This window comes from Borostomias antarcticus (assembly GCF_949987555.1).
Source record: "Borostomias antarcticus genome assembly, chromosome: 12".
Classification (NCBI taxonomy): domain Eukaryota; kingdom Metazoa; phylum Chordata; class Actinopteri; order Stomiiformes; family Stomiidae; genus Borostomias; species Borostomias antarcticus.
In genome coordinates this window covers 8,508,330-8,526,886 of record NC_140245.1, presented here as the reverse complement: position 1 = coordinate 8,526,886, position 18,557 = coordinate 8,508,330, and the positions used below count along the sequence as shown (strand labels likewise).

The window sequence follows — 18,557 nt, the reverse complement described above, 5'->3', positions numbered from 1 at the left end:
GGTGTGATACTGAGAGAGTGTGGTGGGATACTGAGAGAGTATGATGTGATACTGAGAGAGTGTGATGTGAGACTGAGAGAATGTGATGTGATACTGAGAGTGATGTGATACTGAGATAGTGTGTTGTGATACTGAGAGAGTGTGGTGTGATACTGAGAGAGTGTTATGTGATACTGAGAGAGTGTGATGTGATACTGAGAGAGTGTGATGTGATACTGAGAGAGTGCGGTGTGATGCTGAGAGAGTGTGATGTGAGACTGAGAGAGTGTGATGTGATACTGAGAGGGTGCGGTGTGATACTGAGAGAGTGCGGTGTGATACTGAGAGAGTGTGGTGTGATGCTGAGAGAGTGTGATGTGATACTGAGAGAGTGTGATGTGATACTGAGAGAGTGTGATGTGATGCTGAGACCTCTCACCTGACTGTCTGCTTGTACACTCCCAGGGCCTCGTGGGCCACGTACTGGATGAAGGCGGGGTCCTGCAGCTCCAGCTCGGCGGGGACAGACAGTACCAGGGGGGGAGAGTTCAGGATGTTCAGCTCCACCTTGGTCTCCGCTCCGGACATGGCGTCCCCATCGCTGCCCTGTGCCACCTGGAGATGGAGGGACGAGCATTACCCTCAGCGGCCCCCGGGATCATAAACATCATCATTAAGCATTAAGCTTCAACCTAATATACGCCATTGTTTCTCCCTCCCGCCCAATCACAGAGTCTGACATTTTGTTCTCCTAAAAGTCCCCCCCCCATATCTCACCCGGGTGATGCGGAACACTGTCTCGGGTGTGAGGGCGGAGTCAGCCAGCCCTGCTACCCAGCTGAACTCGCCGGCCATGTTGGAGAGCCAGCTGACCGTGTCGTCCGTGTGGCGCTGTGCGACAGCCAGGATCTCGTCGTACTGCTCCTTAGAGACGTCCAGGAGCTGGGACACCTCCTCCAGCTCCACGTGAAGCTCCCGCACAGTGGGACACTCTGAGGAGGAGGAGGAGGAGGCGCCGCGGGTTCAGTATGGATGATAGTGCTGTTTTGTTCATTTGAGTGTGTGTGTGTGTGTGTGTGTGTTTGTGTTATGGCGTTGGAATATGGCATTAGTATGGCGTTGGAAAAGTGCCACATCAAAGCTAACCAAGCAGACAAACGTTACGAACGTCACTATGGCAGCTACATGTCTAAAAACGTGACCCCGTCACCCCGTCAGCCAAGTTAGCTACATGTCTACAAACGTAACCCCGTCAGCCCCGTCATCTTAAGTGATTAGTGGCCCGACGCCGGCTAGCTACATAGCTAACAAGACAACTAGGCTACCAAACCTTAAGCTTACCTACCTTTGCAGTTAAGAGGCTGACGGGGTCAAGTATGTAGCTGACGGGGTGACGGGGTCACGTTTGTAGACGCGTTTCTGCCATGGCGACGTTCGTCACGTTTGTCTGCTTGGTTAGCTTTGACGCGGCACTTTTCCAACGCCATAGTGTGTGTGTGTGTGTGTGTGTCCCATCCTCACCTGTGAGCAGGGCTCCCTGGCAGGCCTCACACTGGTCCTGCAGCTGCCAGCACTCTGAGGTCTGTCTGCGCAGGTCTCTGCACAGCTTCCTGTTCCGCAGGAAATGGGGGAACAGGCCCCTCTCTGGATCAAAGAAACACAGAATAGAGTCTTCAGCATCCCCAGGGGCTGGGGCTAGTAGAGTCTTTAGTCTATTCTGACCAAGGACTTTAGCCATCCCTGACGCATGCACTCATTCTCGTCCTTCTCTCTCTCGTCTCTCGTCTCTCGCCCTCTCTCTCTCTCTCTCTCTCTCTCTCTCTCTCTCTCTCTCTCTCTCTCTCGCATTACTCTTTATGTATGATATTTGCTTTATAAATAGTATAGTTCGATACTATTAGATGCATACTATTAGATATGGTTTGATCATGATTTTTTTTATTTTTATGAAGTTCATCCAGTCTCTCCCTGCTCACCTCTCTCCTTCTCCTCCTCTTCAGCTTCATTCTGGTCATCAAACACCTGGGTGACCACCGCCCCAAACTCTTCCACCACGCTCCTCCCAAAGTCGAAGAAGGAGTCCAGCACCTCCTCCAGCCCCACCCCCTGGAGGAAGGCGGAGTCGCGCGACGGGGAGAAGGGGTCCGAGGTGGGCTCCGCCCGTTCCCCGGCCCCCCCGGGGGTAAAGGCCTTCTGCAGGGCTGCGTCCAGCTTGCTCCGGATCCGAGAGACCAGCTCGGCGCTACGGCTGAAGAGGGTGCCCACCTTGGCGAGCAGCCGATTGAAGGAGTCCTCGATGAGGACCACCTCCAGGTCAGGGGTCTCTGGGCTCTGGTTGACCAGCACGTCCTCGCCGCCCGGCGCTGGCGGGGGGTCCTGGTTGCGGGGGCCGAAGCGAGAAGACACCCTGTGGAAGAAGCGCTCCACCTGGAGATGAGAAGCAAAGGAGTAGGGATGCAAGAGGTCAGACCAGGGACGGTATATAGTACGGACTAGACCAGGGACGGTATATAGTACGGACTAGACCAGGGACGGTATATAGTACGGACTAGACCAGGGGCGGTATATAGTATGGACTAGACCAGGGATGGTATATAGTACAGACTAGACCAGGGGTGGTATATAGTACAGACTAGACCGGGGACGGTACATAGAACGGAGTAGACCGGGGACGGTATATCGTACGGACTAGCCCGGGGACGGTATATAGTACGGACTAGACCGGGGATGGTATATAGTACGGACTAGACCGGGGACGGTATATAGTACAGACTAGACCGGGGTTGGTATATAGTATGGACTAGACCAGGACCGTTATATAGTATGGACTAGACCGGGGACGGTATATAGTATGGACTAGACCAGGGTTGGTATATAGTAGGGACTAGACCAGGGTGTTATATAGTAGGGACTAGACCAGGGTGTTACATAGTAGGGATTAGACCAGGGTGTTATATAGTAGGGATTAGACCTGGGATGTTATAATATAGTAGGGATTAGACCATGAATGTTGTATAGTAGGGATTAGACCAGGGATGTTATATAGTAGGGATTAGACCAGGGATGTTATATAGTAGGGATTAGACCAGGGATGTTATATAGTAGGGATTAGACCTGGGATGTTATAATATAGTAGGGATTAGACCATGAATGTTGTATAGTCAATCAATCAAAGCTTTATTTATATAGCGCATTTCATACCCAGAGGCAACACAATGCGCTTAGTAGGGATTAGACCAGGGATGTTATATACTGCTGTACGGACTAGAACAGGGTTGGTATATATATAGTACGGACTAGACAAGGGATGTTATATAGTACAAACTAACAGGGATAGTATATAGTACAGACTAGACCAGGGTCGGTATATGTGTAGTACAGACTAGACCAGGGGTGTATATAGTACAGACTAGACCAGGGTTGGTATATGTGTAGTACAGACTAGACCAGGGTTAGTATATGTACAGTATGTAGTATGGACTAGACTGCTGTCCCGTACCTTGGCGTGGAAGGTTGAGAAGCCTCTGCGGCAGGTGGAGGTGTAGAAGGTCTTGCAGGCGTCTTCCAGACAGGGCCGGCACTCCTCCCACTCAGACTGTAGGGACATCTTGCATTGCTCCTCAGCCTCCTCCAGCTTCCCCGTCACCTCCTGGGTCAGCTGGGCTGCCCCCTGGTGGACAAATAATCAGAATCAGTTTTATTAGCCGTGGCATAATCACTTTCACACACGCCACAGTCTAATCTCTAATAACAGACAAGAACAGAGGTAGTGCTAGTTTGGATTCTGAGTTGAGATAGACCATAGGCAGTCAACCCCTTAACTACAGAAAATCACACACATGGTGGACACCATTCAACACTTTTTGAAGCCCTTTGCAGATCTTTTGGGGATCTATTAATGGTACTTTGGCTAGTTTGGGGTGCCTTTTTAAAGAACCCCATGATTAAAACTCGAATCAAACAGAGACAGAGTTGCGGACCTTCTTCTTGTCGCTGCTGCGTCGGAGAGACTTCATGAGGTTCTCGTGCTTCTCCGCATTCTTCACCATCACCTCTCTCATCTGCTTCACCCCATAGAGAGCCTTCCTCACTGCCTCATCCACCAGCCTCTCTCCACTCAGAGACAGCTCTGAGAGAGAGAGAGAGAGAGAGAGAGAGAGAGAGAGAGAGAGAGAGAGAGAGAGAGAGAGAGAGAGAGAGAATAAGACATGCTTACAAACCTTCCATAGGCCTACAAGGTGACTGAAGATGAACTGGAAAGTAGAAGAAATAATATCCTAAGGATCTACAAATCCTATATTCTATCATAGTAACATATGTCCCACACACTGTTGTGTACAGTATGTGGGGACATTTGAGTGCAGCATTATCCAGGAAAACTAAAATTTTTGGTACAAACTCACGTTTCAAGGCGTCCTCTGAGATGCCTGTTGGCTTGTCCTCCAGCGAGCAGTGAAGGACACCCAGAGTCACCATCAATACAGCCGAGCCAATCATGAACCTCATCTTTGAACTGCAGGCTCAGTCTCACCAAAGAAAACTCTGAAAGGAAAGACAGTATAAACATATCATATTAGTGATGCTTTCATCAAATCCTGCACTTTTGGCTAACCTCACTCCTGAAATATGTGAGCTGCTATTCTCACACAATATGTAAAAAGAGGCACAAAGCCTATAAATAAGTGGTGAGCCTGAGAGCTAAGAGGATTTGCACTTGAGTAAGATGGTTGACGTCGATAACACACAGCTACCACTAGGGGGCACTACAACACTGTTGGATGAAACTTTGAGAGCTATTGATTTAAATCTACTTGTATTCCATATGCATGGGTAATCATTACACAATGCCCAGTTTAAGGCTAACCAGTTATATGTGTCAAAGCTTATATTCACGATGAAAGAAATTCAGATTAAGATTAAGATGAAAATCCACTTTACAATCACACAGCAATTTACACACCCACACAGGTGCAGGAAGTGATGACCAGAAACACACGCACGCACATGCATGCACACACACACACACACACACACACACACACACACACACACACACACGATCAGCTGATGAAATTCAATCTCTTGTCCATCTTGGTCAGGAACGGAGAGAGAGAACGATCTGTTTTTGTATTTGTGGAGGGAACTCTTGTGAGCACAGGGAGAACATGGAGATATCCCACCTGGGCACCTGACAGCCCTGGGGACAACTTGCCCCGCAGTGTCAACAGCATCTCAAGCGGGAATCGAACCCAGGACTTTGCTGTGAGGTGACAGTGCAAACCATAAACCATAAACTGGATTGATCATCTTACATAAAGTCACACTGTTACTGTGTAGTTAGTCTGCAACACATGAAGAACGTGCTGGTGGCGTGAGGTAACAGTTCATATGGTGTGAGGTAACAGTTCATATGGTGTGAGGTAACAGCTCAGATGGTGTGAGGTAACAGTTCAGATGGCGTGAGGTAGCAGTTCAGAGAGAGTGAGGTAACAGCTCAAATGGTGTGAGGTAATAGCTCAGATGGTGTGAGGTAACAGCTCAGAGGGTGTGAGGTAACAGTTCAGAGGGTGTGAGGTAACAGCTCAGAGAGAGTGAGGTAACAGCTCAGATGTTGTGAGGTAACAGCTCAGAGGGTGTGAGGTAACAGTTCAGAGGGTGTGAGGTAACAGCTCAGAGAGTGAGGTAACAGTTCAGATGGTGTGAGGTAACAGCTATCCCGAGTCCACAGACGGCTGCCTCTCATAGCCTCCCGATCTCTTATGACTACATTGCACTTCATCTGTACATCAATCTATTGTACTGCTATTATTGCTTCAGTACACATATTATGCTTGGATGAGGTTGGAAGCAGTTGATGGTTGATTTATCTTAAAATGCTCTAAAGCATTTAACAACATCCTCCCATGCCTCTGTTCTATTCTCTGACATAATGAGACAGGCAGCTAACTGTGTCCCATGTCACTATTGGACTAACAGTGCAGTTAAAACTTCAGAGACCCATCTCAACTTGACAACTTGGCTAGCTTTGTCTTTAGAAGGGTTGTTAGACCATCTGGTGACTTGGTGCTAATGCCAGTAGTATCAGATGTCCCGGACCAGCAGGTCAACAACCTCTCTGTCTCAACAGCATCTCAAGAGGTCCCTGAGCCCCCAACGTCATAATTCCCTTTACAGTTTAACCAGTTATCTAACGTTTCCCACAGTACCTCTCCTTGCTGGAAACCATGACTATGCCCTAGTTTAGGAAATTGGTGATACAGTCAGTCCTATGTTTTAAGCACACTATCATTACATCTCACTAAACATATTATGACTGATCATGCTGTTTATTGTTGTTTGTTAAATAATTACTTGTAATTACACGTCTGTGGTACCATCATTATAAGCTTGCATAGACGCTACAAATTATGCAGTTAAAAAAGTCTTGCCTCTCTATATTGTTCTTGGAGTGCTGCTTCAGTATTTCCACATTTGGTCCACAACTGGTGTTTTTTTTCCCAAACATTTTTAAACATTTTATTTTTTACGAAGTAAAGATTAGTTGAGCACCCACAGCCAAGCAGGCAATTAGAGGAAGCACACCTGCTCTGTTTTCAATATGCAATTGGCTTAATCAGTTAAAACACCATGACCATAGATCATAATATCTCATGTGAAAGAGGATATGCATCAAGGCTTAGTCAGAGTCCTCAAAAAAAACATTAGCAACCAATTTATCCAGTAAAGCATATGTACTGCACTTAAAAATATATGCATATAAAAGTATAAACAAACAAAATATTTCTAAAAACACAAAAAAAACTCACCAGTATGGGGACGTCTCCACTTGTGACCGCAGGTAAATGTGCAGGAAGGCGTGTGGTTATCTTTACCTGCAGGCTGCTGGCTTCTATTTATGTTGCTTCCAAACTGATCTTATCCAATTACAATCTCTGTCCGGTGGTGACCGCTAAGCCCACAGTCAACACAACACATCCGCCGAGCCCACACACACACACACACACACACACACACACACACACGGATAGGCCTTTGCTTTGCATTGCTGTCCAGATAAACTAGATAATAAACTTAGAATACAAAGTTAAATATATCATAAAGTAATTATGTTGATATCTTGATGTATAATGTTGATAACTTAGCCATGAGGTAGGTCAGGTCACTAGCACAGGCAATCAGACATGTGACTAGAATCTCAAATTCAGATATATTCATATTCAAATCTCAAATTCAAATATATTTAGAACTCTGGTATATACAGTAGAAGAGCTGCAATGATCCCCTTGTGTTCACTTTTCAGACCGACTGAATCTCCTAAATTGACCCTTCAGCTGTAGGTCAAACTGAATCATAGCTCTCACAGTAAAATTACCTTCAGGCCCAGAGTCTTTAAAAATGCATTTGTCACATGTAAACATTTCTATCATACTAACAGTGTTGTCTGATGCAGCTACCAGAGCGAGCGAGTGTGTGGCCCCGCCCTCGGGGACGGCCCTGGTGCGTGACCTCATCGGTGCTGGTGGAATGTGAGCAGAGGTGAGGGAGTCGTCCAGCCATCCGGTCCGGTTTTTCAAACAACCGCCGCTGTTTTTTTTCAATTCCCCGCTCCGATTCTTCCATCGGCACTCTGCACCAGTTCTTCAGTCCTCCGCTCCCCCCCAGCGGTGACCTGGCTCCCTATAAAAATCTGCCCTCTTTGCATCCTCTGACCCAGAAAATGTGCTCCTCTCTGCCTAGTAATCAGAAACAGCTAACGCCATCCCCAGACCCCCCCGGCCCCCCCCCGGGCTCCCCCAGCCCAACCTTGTGTCACACACACACACACACACACAACCACCCACCCACCCACACACACACACACACACACACACACACACACACACACACACACACACCTGGTTTCTATCACCCCATCCCTGCTGATCTCCTGCTCTCCCATGGCTGACCACTGCCTTGGATCAACCATGAAAGCTCTCTGCCTTAGCGGTCAGGGTGAGAGAGGGGGCCCGCTACGTAACATTAGAAGCTGATATGCATTTCTAGGGAATGAGAAAAGTGTGGATTCATAGTTGTTTAGAGTGTAATGATGGTAAGATTTAGTGTTATGTTTTGACTTCAGCTGAGCTTCATCAGGCCTGGGTCTGGGTGAATAGACATGCAGGCCAGGCATGTGTTTTAGAGGCCATCGTAAATATCTTAATGGTGTTGCTGTTAGTCCATAAATTCACAATGATTTCACACATACTGTCACAGTTCTGGTGTGAAGAGATCACCAGGTGATTTCTGTCACAGTTCTGGTGTGAAGAGATCACCAGGTGATTTCTGTCACAGTTCTGGTGTGAAGAGATCACCAGGTGAATCTGTAGGAATAACCAGGTGATTTGTGTTGCTACTTGCTGGTGAGAACTTGGGATGATGGGAACTTGGGATGATGGGAACAGCTGGCTTTGAGCAGATCATTTAGTGTAGAAGATTCAGTTAGAGTCTTGTTGTTCAACATCTGTGACTGTTGATTTGGTCACTTCGGACTGACATTGTTTCCAACAAAAGACACAAAGCGAAAGAAACAAAGAGTCATAGAGAAAGTTGGCCTGATTGGATCCAGCAGTGAATGAGTAATGGGCTATTTTGGGAAACATGTCAGCCAATCCAATGGATGGAGATAGAATTTTCACTTGGCAAATCTTGTTGTTACTTAGCTAACACCAGATGTTGAGAACAAATACACTTCAAATTTGGCAAAAACAGTGACCTATGGGATAAAGCCCATTTAACCGTGTTTGAAGTCGTCCAAATAAAATCCTTACTAGAAATATTCTGTAGGACAGAACTAAAATTGTGCCTTCACTTCTCTCTGATGAAAAGATAAAGCCTAATCAAGCATTAATTATGCATGAAATCAAAATATGGTAACACTTTCTATTAAGATCATGTTTATAATGCATCACAAGCACATTCATTACACATTATAATGCACTTATAAGGATTTATATATAAAAATATATATATAAATGTTTGCAGTCATGCATGACACCTATAATAAGGTTTATGAATTATTATAAATAGTAGATATAATGTATTGAAATAATGTCTTAAAATATCAATAATACGCTTTAGCATGACTTTGTGAGCTTTAAGTAAAGTGACAACACTATATAAGGTTATTCGCAATTGTATCATACAATAACACAATTGTGAATATTTTTGTCTTACACTTTACTTACAGCCAACAAATACTGCCCATAACTCATAAGACATCATAATTGTGTTATACTATGATACAATTGCAGTCACTTTACTTAAAGCTCACAAAGTCATGCTATAGCGTATTATTGATGTTTGTAAGACATTTTAGAAACTTAGAATTTATAATCTGTATTTTAGAGCTGTTCTCTATGTGTCTTTATAACTGGCTTAAGTTTGGTAGTTATAATGTGCTGTGTAGCATGAAGGTATAATAAATTATATCTACCACTTATGATATTTTATAAACCTCATTATAAGGTGCCATGCATGACTATAAACACGTATAAAGCCTTATAAGTAGCCTATATTAAAATGTGTTATGGATGTGCTATGAGGCTTTATAAACATGACCTTCATAGAAAGTGTTACCAGTTATTTATTCCTTTGAACTATAGAGAGAGTCAATATTCTGGTCGAATTGGAAAATAATATGTCCAAGTTTGGCAATGGAGTCATTCTATATCAAAAATGGACAAGGTCAATTTAATATCTCCGACTTAGGAACCGTCTATGGTGTATTGATGTGCAAGCACAAATCAGAGAGCTATGTACAGACAGTAGGCTACAGCATACCTGCCCCCCTTCACGGGCACTTCAGACTCGGGTGCGCACAGATGTGGAAAGCACGTGGTCTTTCCTAAACCTTGCGGGCGCGCGACTTCCTCTCACATTTTGGTGTTTTTTTTTTGTTTCTCCAGTTACAACGGATGCCAGTGAGCAAGACAGAGCACATTCTCACCTCAGCACTTTCCCAACTTTCTTTCCTTTGAGGTAGAAGACTTCACTACAGTTTTCATTTTGGAATGCAACTTGCAGCATTTCTTTAAAATTCGCCTTTTTCCCCCCTCAGCATCTGAACGTTAACATCGGGACACCTGAGGAAGCGTTCGCATCACTGGTTTAAATGGAGCTGTGAGTTGTCACCTTTGGGGTGACCGTGGATTTTTGGATATTCAGTGCGCGAATTACAGAGGCGCTCAAATGATATTTTGAGCAAATGCTATTATGCAATGCAGTGGATGTGACTTCAAACGTCAGTGCCGTTTAACCGTACAGTTCTATAAAACACCATGAAAGGTAGGCTATGCTGCATGACATGATGCGAATTATCAAGTTGTCAACAACAAAAGTATTGCAATGTTGATGATTGAATATGAGTTCACCGAGTTGGAAAGCACCTTTTTTGTACTTGAACACGGAGTTCTGCACTCTCCGCTCTTTCGTCTCATAGACAGCTCCAACCCTCACCCTCACCCCGGCCCTAGACAGGAGGAATGTGTAGAACTTGCGTGTGCTACATCTGGATACTATTAGCCGCTCGTGGGGACTAGGCTTTGGAATAGCTTTGAATCTGTCTGCTGCTGCAGCACATCAAACAATTGCGTTTCATGGAGCAACAACTGGCTTATATGGACCCTAACCCTTCCATAACCACTACATAACTAGAGTAGAACTAGTAGTACAAAACAATGCTTCGCCTACTACTGTAGCATACACTGTTTTACAATAAGGCTTTTATTTCAAGTTGGCTATACATGGGAATAATGACTCAGGTGTATGTAATTAGATAGATAGATATGAACTTTAATGACCCCTGTAGGATGAAATTTAGCGTTTCAGCAGTAGAAAATTACAGCAAAAAGGTTGGAAATGTAGAATATAGAATATAGGCCTACATAGTAGCAATAAGCATAAATAGAACATGGAATATATACAGTACATATTGCATATGTAAAGTATAGCACATGTACATACAACCAGACTATATATATGTCTAGTATACTCATGCATACATACATACATACATACATACATACATACATACATACATACATACATACATACATACATACATACATGCGCCCTCCACAACACTCAGAAATGCTCAGGCACTGTTATACTGTTTGAGTCTGATGGCTACTGGCACAAAGGAATGCCTGAACCGCTCTGTTTTGCACCTGGCTGGGATGAGCCTGTGGCTGAAAGTACTCCCCATCTGCCACAGCTCACCATAGAGGGGATGAGAGAGTTGTCCAGAATAGACTTCAGTTTGTCCCTCATCCACCACAGTCTCCAGGCTATACAGTTGTTGCCCCACGACAGAGCTGGCCTTCCTCACCAGCTTGTTCAGCTGGTGCTACCACCCCAGCAGACGACGACAAAGAACAGTCTGCCGGCTACCACAGACTAGTACACTACGTAGAACGTCCACAACATCAAAGGACCTGAGCCTCCTGAGGAAGAACAGTCTGCTCTGTCCTTTCCTGTAGAGGGCCTCAGTGTTGTCAGTCCAGTCCAGTTTGTTGTTCAGGTGCACTCCCAGGAACTTGTATGAGTCCACCATCTCAACTTCCCCCCCCCTGGATGGTAATGGGGGTTGGGGGCTTCTTGTTCCTTCTGAAGTCCACCACCAGCTGATGTTGCTGGAGCTGGTGCTCCTCAGACCATTCGACGAATCTCGTCCCTGTACTCCTCCTCATTGTCTGCCCTGATGCAGCCCACAATCGAGGGGTCATCCGAGAACCTCTGGAGGTGGCACAGATGGTGTAGAGGGTGAACGGGATAGGTGCCAAACCGGTTCCTTTGGGGGCGCCCGTGTTGCTTATCACCACATCAGACAGGCAGCCCTGCAGTTGTGTGGTAGTCCGTGATCCAGGCCACCATGTCCTCACCCCTTACCTGGATCTCTCAGTTGAGTGGTCTGGTGGGGCTAGGGGTAGGGGGGTGGAGGGGGTCAGGGGCGGAGGCGTTGGGCTGCGTTCTCAACTCACAGGGGTGGCGGTGGGGGGGCTGCGTCAAACTGGTTGAAGAATCCCTCATCCTATCGACTGGGGGGGTTAGGATTTGCACCAGTCAGAAATTAAGCTGTACCCTCCCTCATTAAATGTGCAGTGTGTGATTTTTGGCCTCTAGTGGTGAGGTTGCAGATTGCAACCAACCGAATACAATTACATGATGCACAATGGCAGCCTCCGTAGAAGGACCCGCTCCCTATGTAGATATGAGCGGCTCATTCTAAGGTAACGAAAAAATAAGAATTCTTATTTTCATGGGATTATACACAAATTAAAACATACATATGACTAGAAATGGTGGAGAGCACAGACCTCTTCCCCTGAATGCATTTCTGGCTCTGTGCACGCCAAAATTGAATGTATTCTAAGGTGGCCCATGATACACCCCTGCACCGAGTTTAATAAAAATTGGTTAGGTCGTTTTTGCATAATCATGCACAATTTTTGCGCAAAAAATGAATGGAAGTGAATGGGCAGTCCAGCTGTGTTTTTGAGCGGCCTGTGGACCCGACCAGTGAATTGGATCCACTCCATTGGAGCTTGTAAGTTGGCCCATGCTGCACCCTCCACCAAGTTTCATGAACATCGGTCAGGTAGTTTTTGCGTAATCCTGGTTTAAAAAATGAATGGAGGTGAATGGCCGGCCATGTTTGGGCAGCCCGTGGACCTGACCAGTGCATCAGATCTCCACCAAATTTGAATGAGTTCTAAGTTGGACCATGCTACACCCTTCCACTGAGTTCTGTGAAAATCGGTTCAGTAGTTTTTGCGTAATCCTGCTAACAAACGCACACGCGCCACTGAAACCCCCCCCCCCCTGCTCAACAAATCGGAAAGCCCGTTCAGTGGGCCGGCTGGGGCTGCGTTGCCCGACCTGAATTATGTCCCCAGTCCGCCCCTGTCTGGAGGGTTATGCGGGAGTATGGGGTGAGGGGATCCCTACTTAGGGCCATCCAATCTCTGTACACCCAGAGCGAGAGCTGTGTCCGTGTCCTCTGCAGTAAGTCGTCTTCCTTTCCGGTGGGGGTTGGCCTCCGCCAGGGCTGCGCTTTGTCAACAATCCTGTTTGTGATTTTCATGGACAGGATATCGAGGCGTAGTCATGCGGAGGTGTGTTTGAAGTTTGGTGAGCTGGGGATCGCGTCGCTGCTATTTGCAGATGATGTGGTCCTGATGGCATCATCTGCCTGCGACCTCCAGCACTCTCTGGATAGGTTTGCAACTGAGTGTGAAGCGGCTGGGATGAGAATCAGCACTTCTAAGTCTGAGGCCATGGTTCTCAGCAGGAAAGTCCTTACCCCAAGTGAAGGAGTTCAAGTATCTGGGGGTCTTGTTCACGAGTGAGGGAGCCATGGAGAGGGAGTTTGGCCGGAGATTCGGAGCAGCTGGTGCGGTTCTGCAGTCGCTTTATCGCACTGTTGGGACGAAAAGAGAGCTGAGCCAAAAGGCAATGCTCTCTATTTACCGGTCTATCTTCGTCCCCACCCTCACCTATGGTCATGAAGGATGGGTCATGACCGAAAGAACAAGATCACGGATACAAGTGGCCGAAATGAGTTTTCTCCGGAGGGTGGATGGGGTCTCCCTGAGAGATCTGGTGAGAAGTTCAGTCATCCGGTAGAGACTCGGAGTAGAGCCGCTGCTCCTTTGTGTCGAAAAGGGGCAGTTGAGGTGGTTCGGGCATCTAGTGAGGATGCCTCCTGGGCGCCTCCCTAGGGAGGTGTTCCAGGCGTGTCCAGCTGGGAGGAGGCCACGGGGTACACCCAGGAATAGGTGGCGGGACTACATCTCCGCACTGGCCTGGGAGCGGCTAAAGATTCCCCAGGCAGAGCTGGTTGATGCTGCCAGGGAAAGGGATGTCTGGGGCCCCCTGCTGGAACTGCTGCCTCCGCGACCCGACTCCAGATAAACAGATGAAGATGGATGGAATTTCTGCCAAGTCTGCACAAAATTCTGCCTCAGAATTCTACACACTGATCCTTTAAAGCTTGAGCAGATGGCCTAATTCCATTTCTTTAACTGCTTATCACCAGTGCAGAGCCATTGGGTAGTATGGTCCACAGTTCATAGGCCTGGTCTTTTACAGGAACTAAATTCATTGTGGTGTACAGGGCAGAAAGGTAAAAGGGTAAACTAATTGTTTCTCAACTGCCACCCTGTGGAAGTGGTCTCAAGCACAACCATTGTGTTCATTTGACTAAAGCGTATCTGATATTTTAACAGTTTGCATAGTTAGCAAGCCAACAGTCTGTTCCAGGGTTGTTTTAAGCCGGGCTCAGACTACAGGATTTTTGGGCCGATTTATCCCCGATTCACCCCTCCCGACAATCGGAGGAGAAATCTGGTCTGGAACGTTGGTTGGGGCCGATGATCGGCCCAGAATATCTTGTAATGTGAGGGGTTAACAGATCCAATCTTATACCTCCCGATCAGCTCGCAGACCCATCGGGGCAGCCCCGATAATATCAAACATATAAATGATATTTAAGATTATTACGTCCCGACTTTACAAGTGAGACGGCGAGACCAGTGGTTCTTTGCTCCCTCGGGCACGATAAGATCCTGTAGTGTGTGATGAGCCGTTATTTTCAAATCTTGTTGTGTGTGCTTGTTTGAGATGCGCAAGAAGAATATCTGTTAAGATTCTCCTTATGTGCGTGATGTACTGTAACCCGAACTGAAATTGGTTAGGATTTTAAATATCCTGTAGTGTGAGCCCGGCATTACTGTACGTCTAGTGTCACAATCAACATGACCACAGTAGTCATACAGATATCCCTTTTGACTGCAGGTTATACAACAATTATAACGGGTATTCGCAATCTGATCTAGTCTTGTTAAGAGCTGTTGTATATTCATGATATAGCACAGGTAAAGCCTCTTTACAGTTCTATAGGGCTTTTCGCAATTTGTTTCCAGACCGGAAACTGACTTCAGTCTTGGAGGATAATCCATCTAGTTCATTTTAGTCTTGTGAACTGTGTTGAAATCATCCCCTGAGAAGGGCTTTCAGATGGCCAGGCATTCTTGTGATTCCATTATTGCTTCAATGAGAGACAAGAAAATAAACAGGAAACACTTGTGGAACGAGAGTGCAGTTACCACATTTTTTATCAATGATGATTGGTACAAAAACGATTGTGACTACCGCTGTGGGGTGTTTCAGTCCTACACAGTAACATTGAGTTTTAGAAATATTAGGTGTTATGGACCCCTGTTACAGGGTCAGGTGGTCCTGATGTCAGCAGCTGTTGGGGTCTGTTATGGACCTGCTCTGCCGCAACCATCCCACAGATGCTTTTGGTATGACAGAGTCTGAAGAATTCTGGGACATGTGGTCTTTCTTTATTTTCACTGGCCTTGGACAGTGACATAGAAACCCTCTCCTTTCCCACGAGCATGGCAGCCACATAAAAGAACCCTCTGTCGGGGGTCTGTGAGACCATGAGAGCCAAACAGAACTCCAGGGAGGGTCTTCCTGGAACAAATCGTTCCTCGTTTCTGTGAGACAGACCGACTTACTTATTGTGTGAGTGTAAACAGAAACACCACACTGGAAAATACACCTTAACAAAGCACTTGCGGTGTGGCGATAAAACATGTATTGCTTGTTTGTCCAGATTGTGGTTTGAGGAAACAATCCAGCTGGTCAAATTAAGCTGTCAAAATAATTTGACAGTTTTGTGGTATCCATGTTTTCTATCCATTTTGATAAAAAAACAACAACATTCATCTCACAATGGTTTCTCTATTTTATATTTCAAAACATCTAGTGTAATTTAAAGATGCACTGGACAACCCTTTCTGGAGTCTTTCTAGTGTCATTTGGACATGTTTTCATCTCATGCTGTTTTAAGACGTGTGATAACTGGCTGATCTTTTTTCTTTCCCCGCAGACGACTTTGCTGATGAGGAGGAGGTGCAGTCCTTTGGCTACAAGAGGTTTGGTAAGTAATAGTCATTCACTGTTTAGTCAAGAGGAATCCCACCAACAGGAGGTCTCCCTGTTCCTCAGTTATCACGTGATATGACCTTTTAGCCAATAGAAAGTCGTCTTGGTTTCCTCTTCCCCATCTAACTGCACAGTGTGACGCTGGGCATCAGTCCACACTGAGACATGCTATCTAACATTCCACCGGCTCCTACTGATCCACTGTAGTGTCATCCTTGAGTTTTCAAAAAGACTTGGGGAAAGACTAACCAGACTAACTTGCTATTGCAGTCAAGAACGTATACAGTATGTACTGTGTCTGGCTGTCCAAAAAACACCAGTAAAAGGCAGTGGGACAGGAAATCACAGCATCCTGGGTGTTCTTAGCTGTAGGGGGACAAACTCAGACAGCGTGTGATTGGTCATACATCTCCGAGTGCACTGTCAACACGCAAGTAGTTCTTGTTATGGGTGTCATCGGGAAATGTGAACGATCCGCCTGCTGACACCTCATTCGCTCACAGTGTGAGCGGGACAGGTTTGTGTGCAGTGAACATTTATGGAGCGGTTGAAGTGTTTTTATGGGTGTGCTCCGCTCTACTACCGCACCAGTATAGGGAAAGGGTGGAGCGCAGGAGCCTATGCTAAGGGCCAAGCTAAACATCTGCTCGCCGCGAGAGGTCCGTTATCCGTCAGGGAGCGCCGGCGACCTGAGGAGCCGCCAAACGGCCTCTTGTGGCGCCTCTTCTGAGGAAGGTTGACTCAGAGGAAGCCTGTACGCTCCGCGGAGGTAGGGGCAGGAGGAGGGAGAGGGCTCTGGGTGGAGTGGGAGGGAGGTAAGAGGAGGAGGGGAGCTTTGCCTGGGCCCTGCTGTGTCAGCACAACCACAGGGAATGTGTGTGTGTGTGTGTGTGTGTGTGTGTGTGGGAGGGTGCTGGATTGTGTGTGAGGAGTTGGAGTTTTGCGTGTTGGGGTCTTGCAGTATGTGTTGGGGAGGTTAGAGTGTGTTTTTGTGTGCGTGGGGTGGTTGCAGTGTGTGTTGGGGAGGTTGGAGTGTGTGGGGAGTGTTGGACAGTATTGATTGGGGATTTTGGAGTGTGTGTGTGTTGGGGGGGGGGTTGGATTGTGGTGTGGGGGAGTTGGAGTTTGTGCATGGGGGGTAGGAATGTGTGTGTTGGGGGGATTGGAGTGTGTGTGTGTGTGTGTGGGGGGGGGGTTGGAGTGTATCGGGGGGGGTAAAGGTCATTGGGGCTGCCACATGGGAGGGTGGTGTAAAGAGGCCCCTGGAAATAACCCCTCAATTGGAGGGGGGGAGTTGAGTGTTCCTAGAGGCATTCCAAACGGTTCCTCCTAGACTTAGTTCTCCAGAAATCACTAAGATCCTGAGTACTTATACGATACCTGATGACGTCCTGAGTAGACAGGGAGAGACGGTAGCCTGCTTCGCCAGACACAAAAATGCAAATCGTCTGGAGTTTATTTTCGATTCCCAAGGGTCGTTATCAGCGTCCGCAGACCAAAATGCCTCTGGATGCAATTGGACAGACCTATAACCAATCAAAGCAACACAACGTGGGCTAGTCATCTTATCATCGTAGTGGGAATGGTCGTCGTATCAAACCCACCCCATATTAGATAAACGGCTATGAACGGCACAGTGAATATCTGCCGGGTGGAACTCGGTGGTAGGAGAACGTGGCCGGGCGGATCTGCGGAGAGAAACAGAATCAGAGCTCTCATGATCAGGCTGGCTAAGCCGGGCCAGAGTGTGTATAATTCCAGATAGCAAGCGGATCTGGGCCATATACAGGCCAGATCTGGCCTTTGTGGCTTAGTTCCGGCCCATATATGGCCCAGTATTATTACACATCCGCTTGCTATCTGGGATCCCAGCAGGAAGGCTGGATGGTACAGTATGACTAACTGGATGTACAGTATAGCATCCGTTTATTTTGAATCTCATGATGAATGTTTATGAATGGGTTCTTACAACAACCATTGCAACCAACCAACCAACCAACCACAAACAACAATGAATGGCAGTCATCTAATTAAAAGTATTGCTCCAGAGCATTTCATAGTTTTATTTGGATTCTTCTTTTTATAATCTTTGCTGAGCTGTTGCATTCAGATGCTTGTAGGGGGTGGAAACAGAGGGTGGTTTTAATTTAAATGGAGTTTATTACCAGCGGACGCTTATAACTACCCCCTAGGGGAAGCATGCTCAGAGTTTGTGTTTTGCCGTTCGGATGAAAGATAATACGGTTGTGTTTTCAATAAAGACGTGGAGAGAGAGGAGAGCAAGGAAAGAGAGAGGGAGAGACAATGAGAAGGAGAGTTACAGTAGAGAAATAATCCTTAACCCATATCTCCTCCCATGACCCTGAGCCTAACCATAACCCATATCTCCTCCTATGACCCTAACCATAACCCATATCTCCTCACGTGACCTTGAGTCTCACCGTAACCCATATCTCCTCCCAGATGTGCTGAGTTTTTCTCCCTAACCCCGAGGAGTTAGGGTTAGGGCTAGGAAAGAGCCTGGTTTGTGGGAATGATAGACGGCCATCCTAGAGCAGCCAGGAGGTCTCTGCTGAGGGCAGCAG

General features: G+C 46.6%; 2 protein-coding genes across 2 annotated transcripts in view; one reads left to right on the top strand and one right to left on the bottom strand.

Moving 5' to 3' along the window:
* Nucleotides 1-414: 414 nt before the first annotated feature.
* clul1 (clusterin-like 1 (retinal)) lies at nucleotides 415-4,485 on the bottom strand (the record flags this gene model as incomplete). Its single annotated transcript, XM_084446383.1, has 7 exons — nucleotides 415-594; nucleotides 757-971; nucleotides 1,501-1,623; nucleotides 1,956-2,406; nucleotides 3,479-3,649; nucleotides 3,960-4,108; nucleotides 4,383-4,485. 7 exons carry the CDS (start codon nucleotides 4,483-4,485, stop codon nucleotides 415-417), a joined length of 1,392 nt encoding a protein of 463 aa, XP_084302509.1.
* A 2,304-nt stretch (nucleotides 4,486-6,789) lies between these two features.
* LOC311315678 (collectin-12-like) overlaps nucleotides 6,790-18,557 on the top strand; it is a gene marked incomplete at both ends in the record, with an annotated part of 52,339 nt that continues 40,571 nt past the window's right edge. Inside the window, 4 exons of the mRNA XM_084446382.1 lie at nucleotides 6,790-6,817; nucleotides 7,430-7,505; nucleotides 8,272-8,333; nucleotides 15,917-15,967. Of these exons, the coding sequence (XP_084302508.1) occupies nucleotides 6,790-6,817; nucleotides 7,430-7,505; nucleotides 8,272-8,333; nucleotides 15,917-15,967 (217 nt within the window). The remainder of the gene's footprint in view (nucleotides 6,818-7,429; nucleotides 7,506-8,271; nucleotides 8,334-15,916; nucleotides 15,968-18,557) is intronic.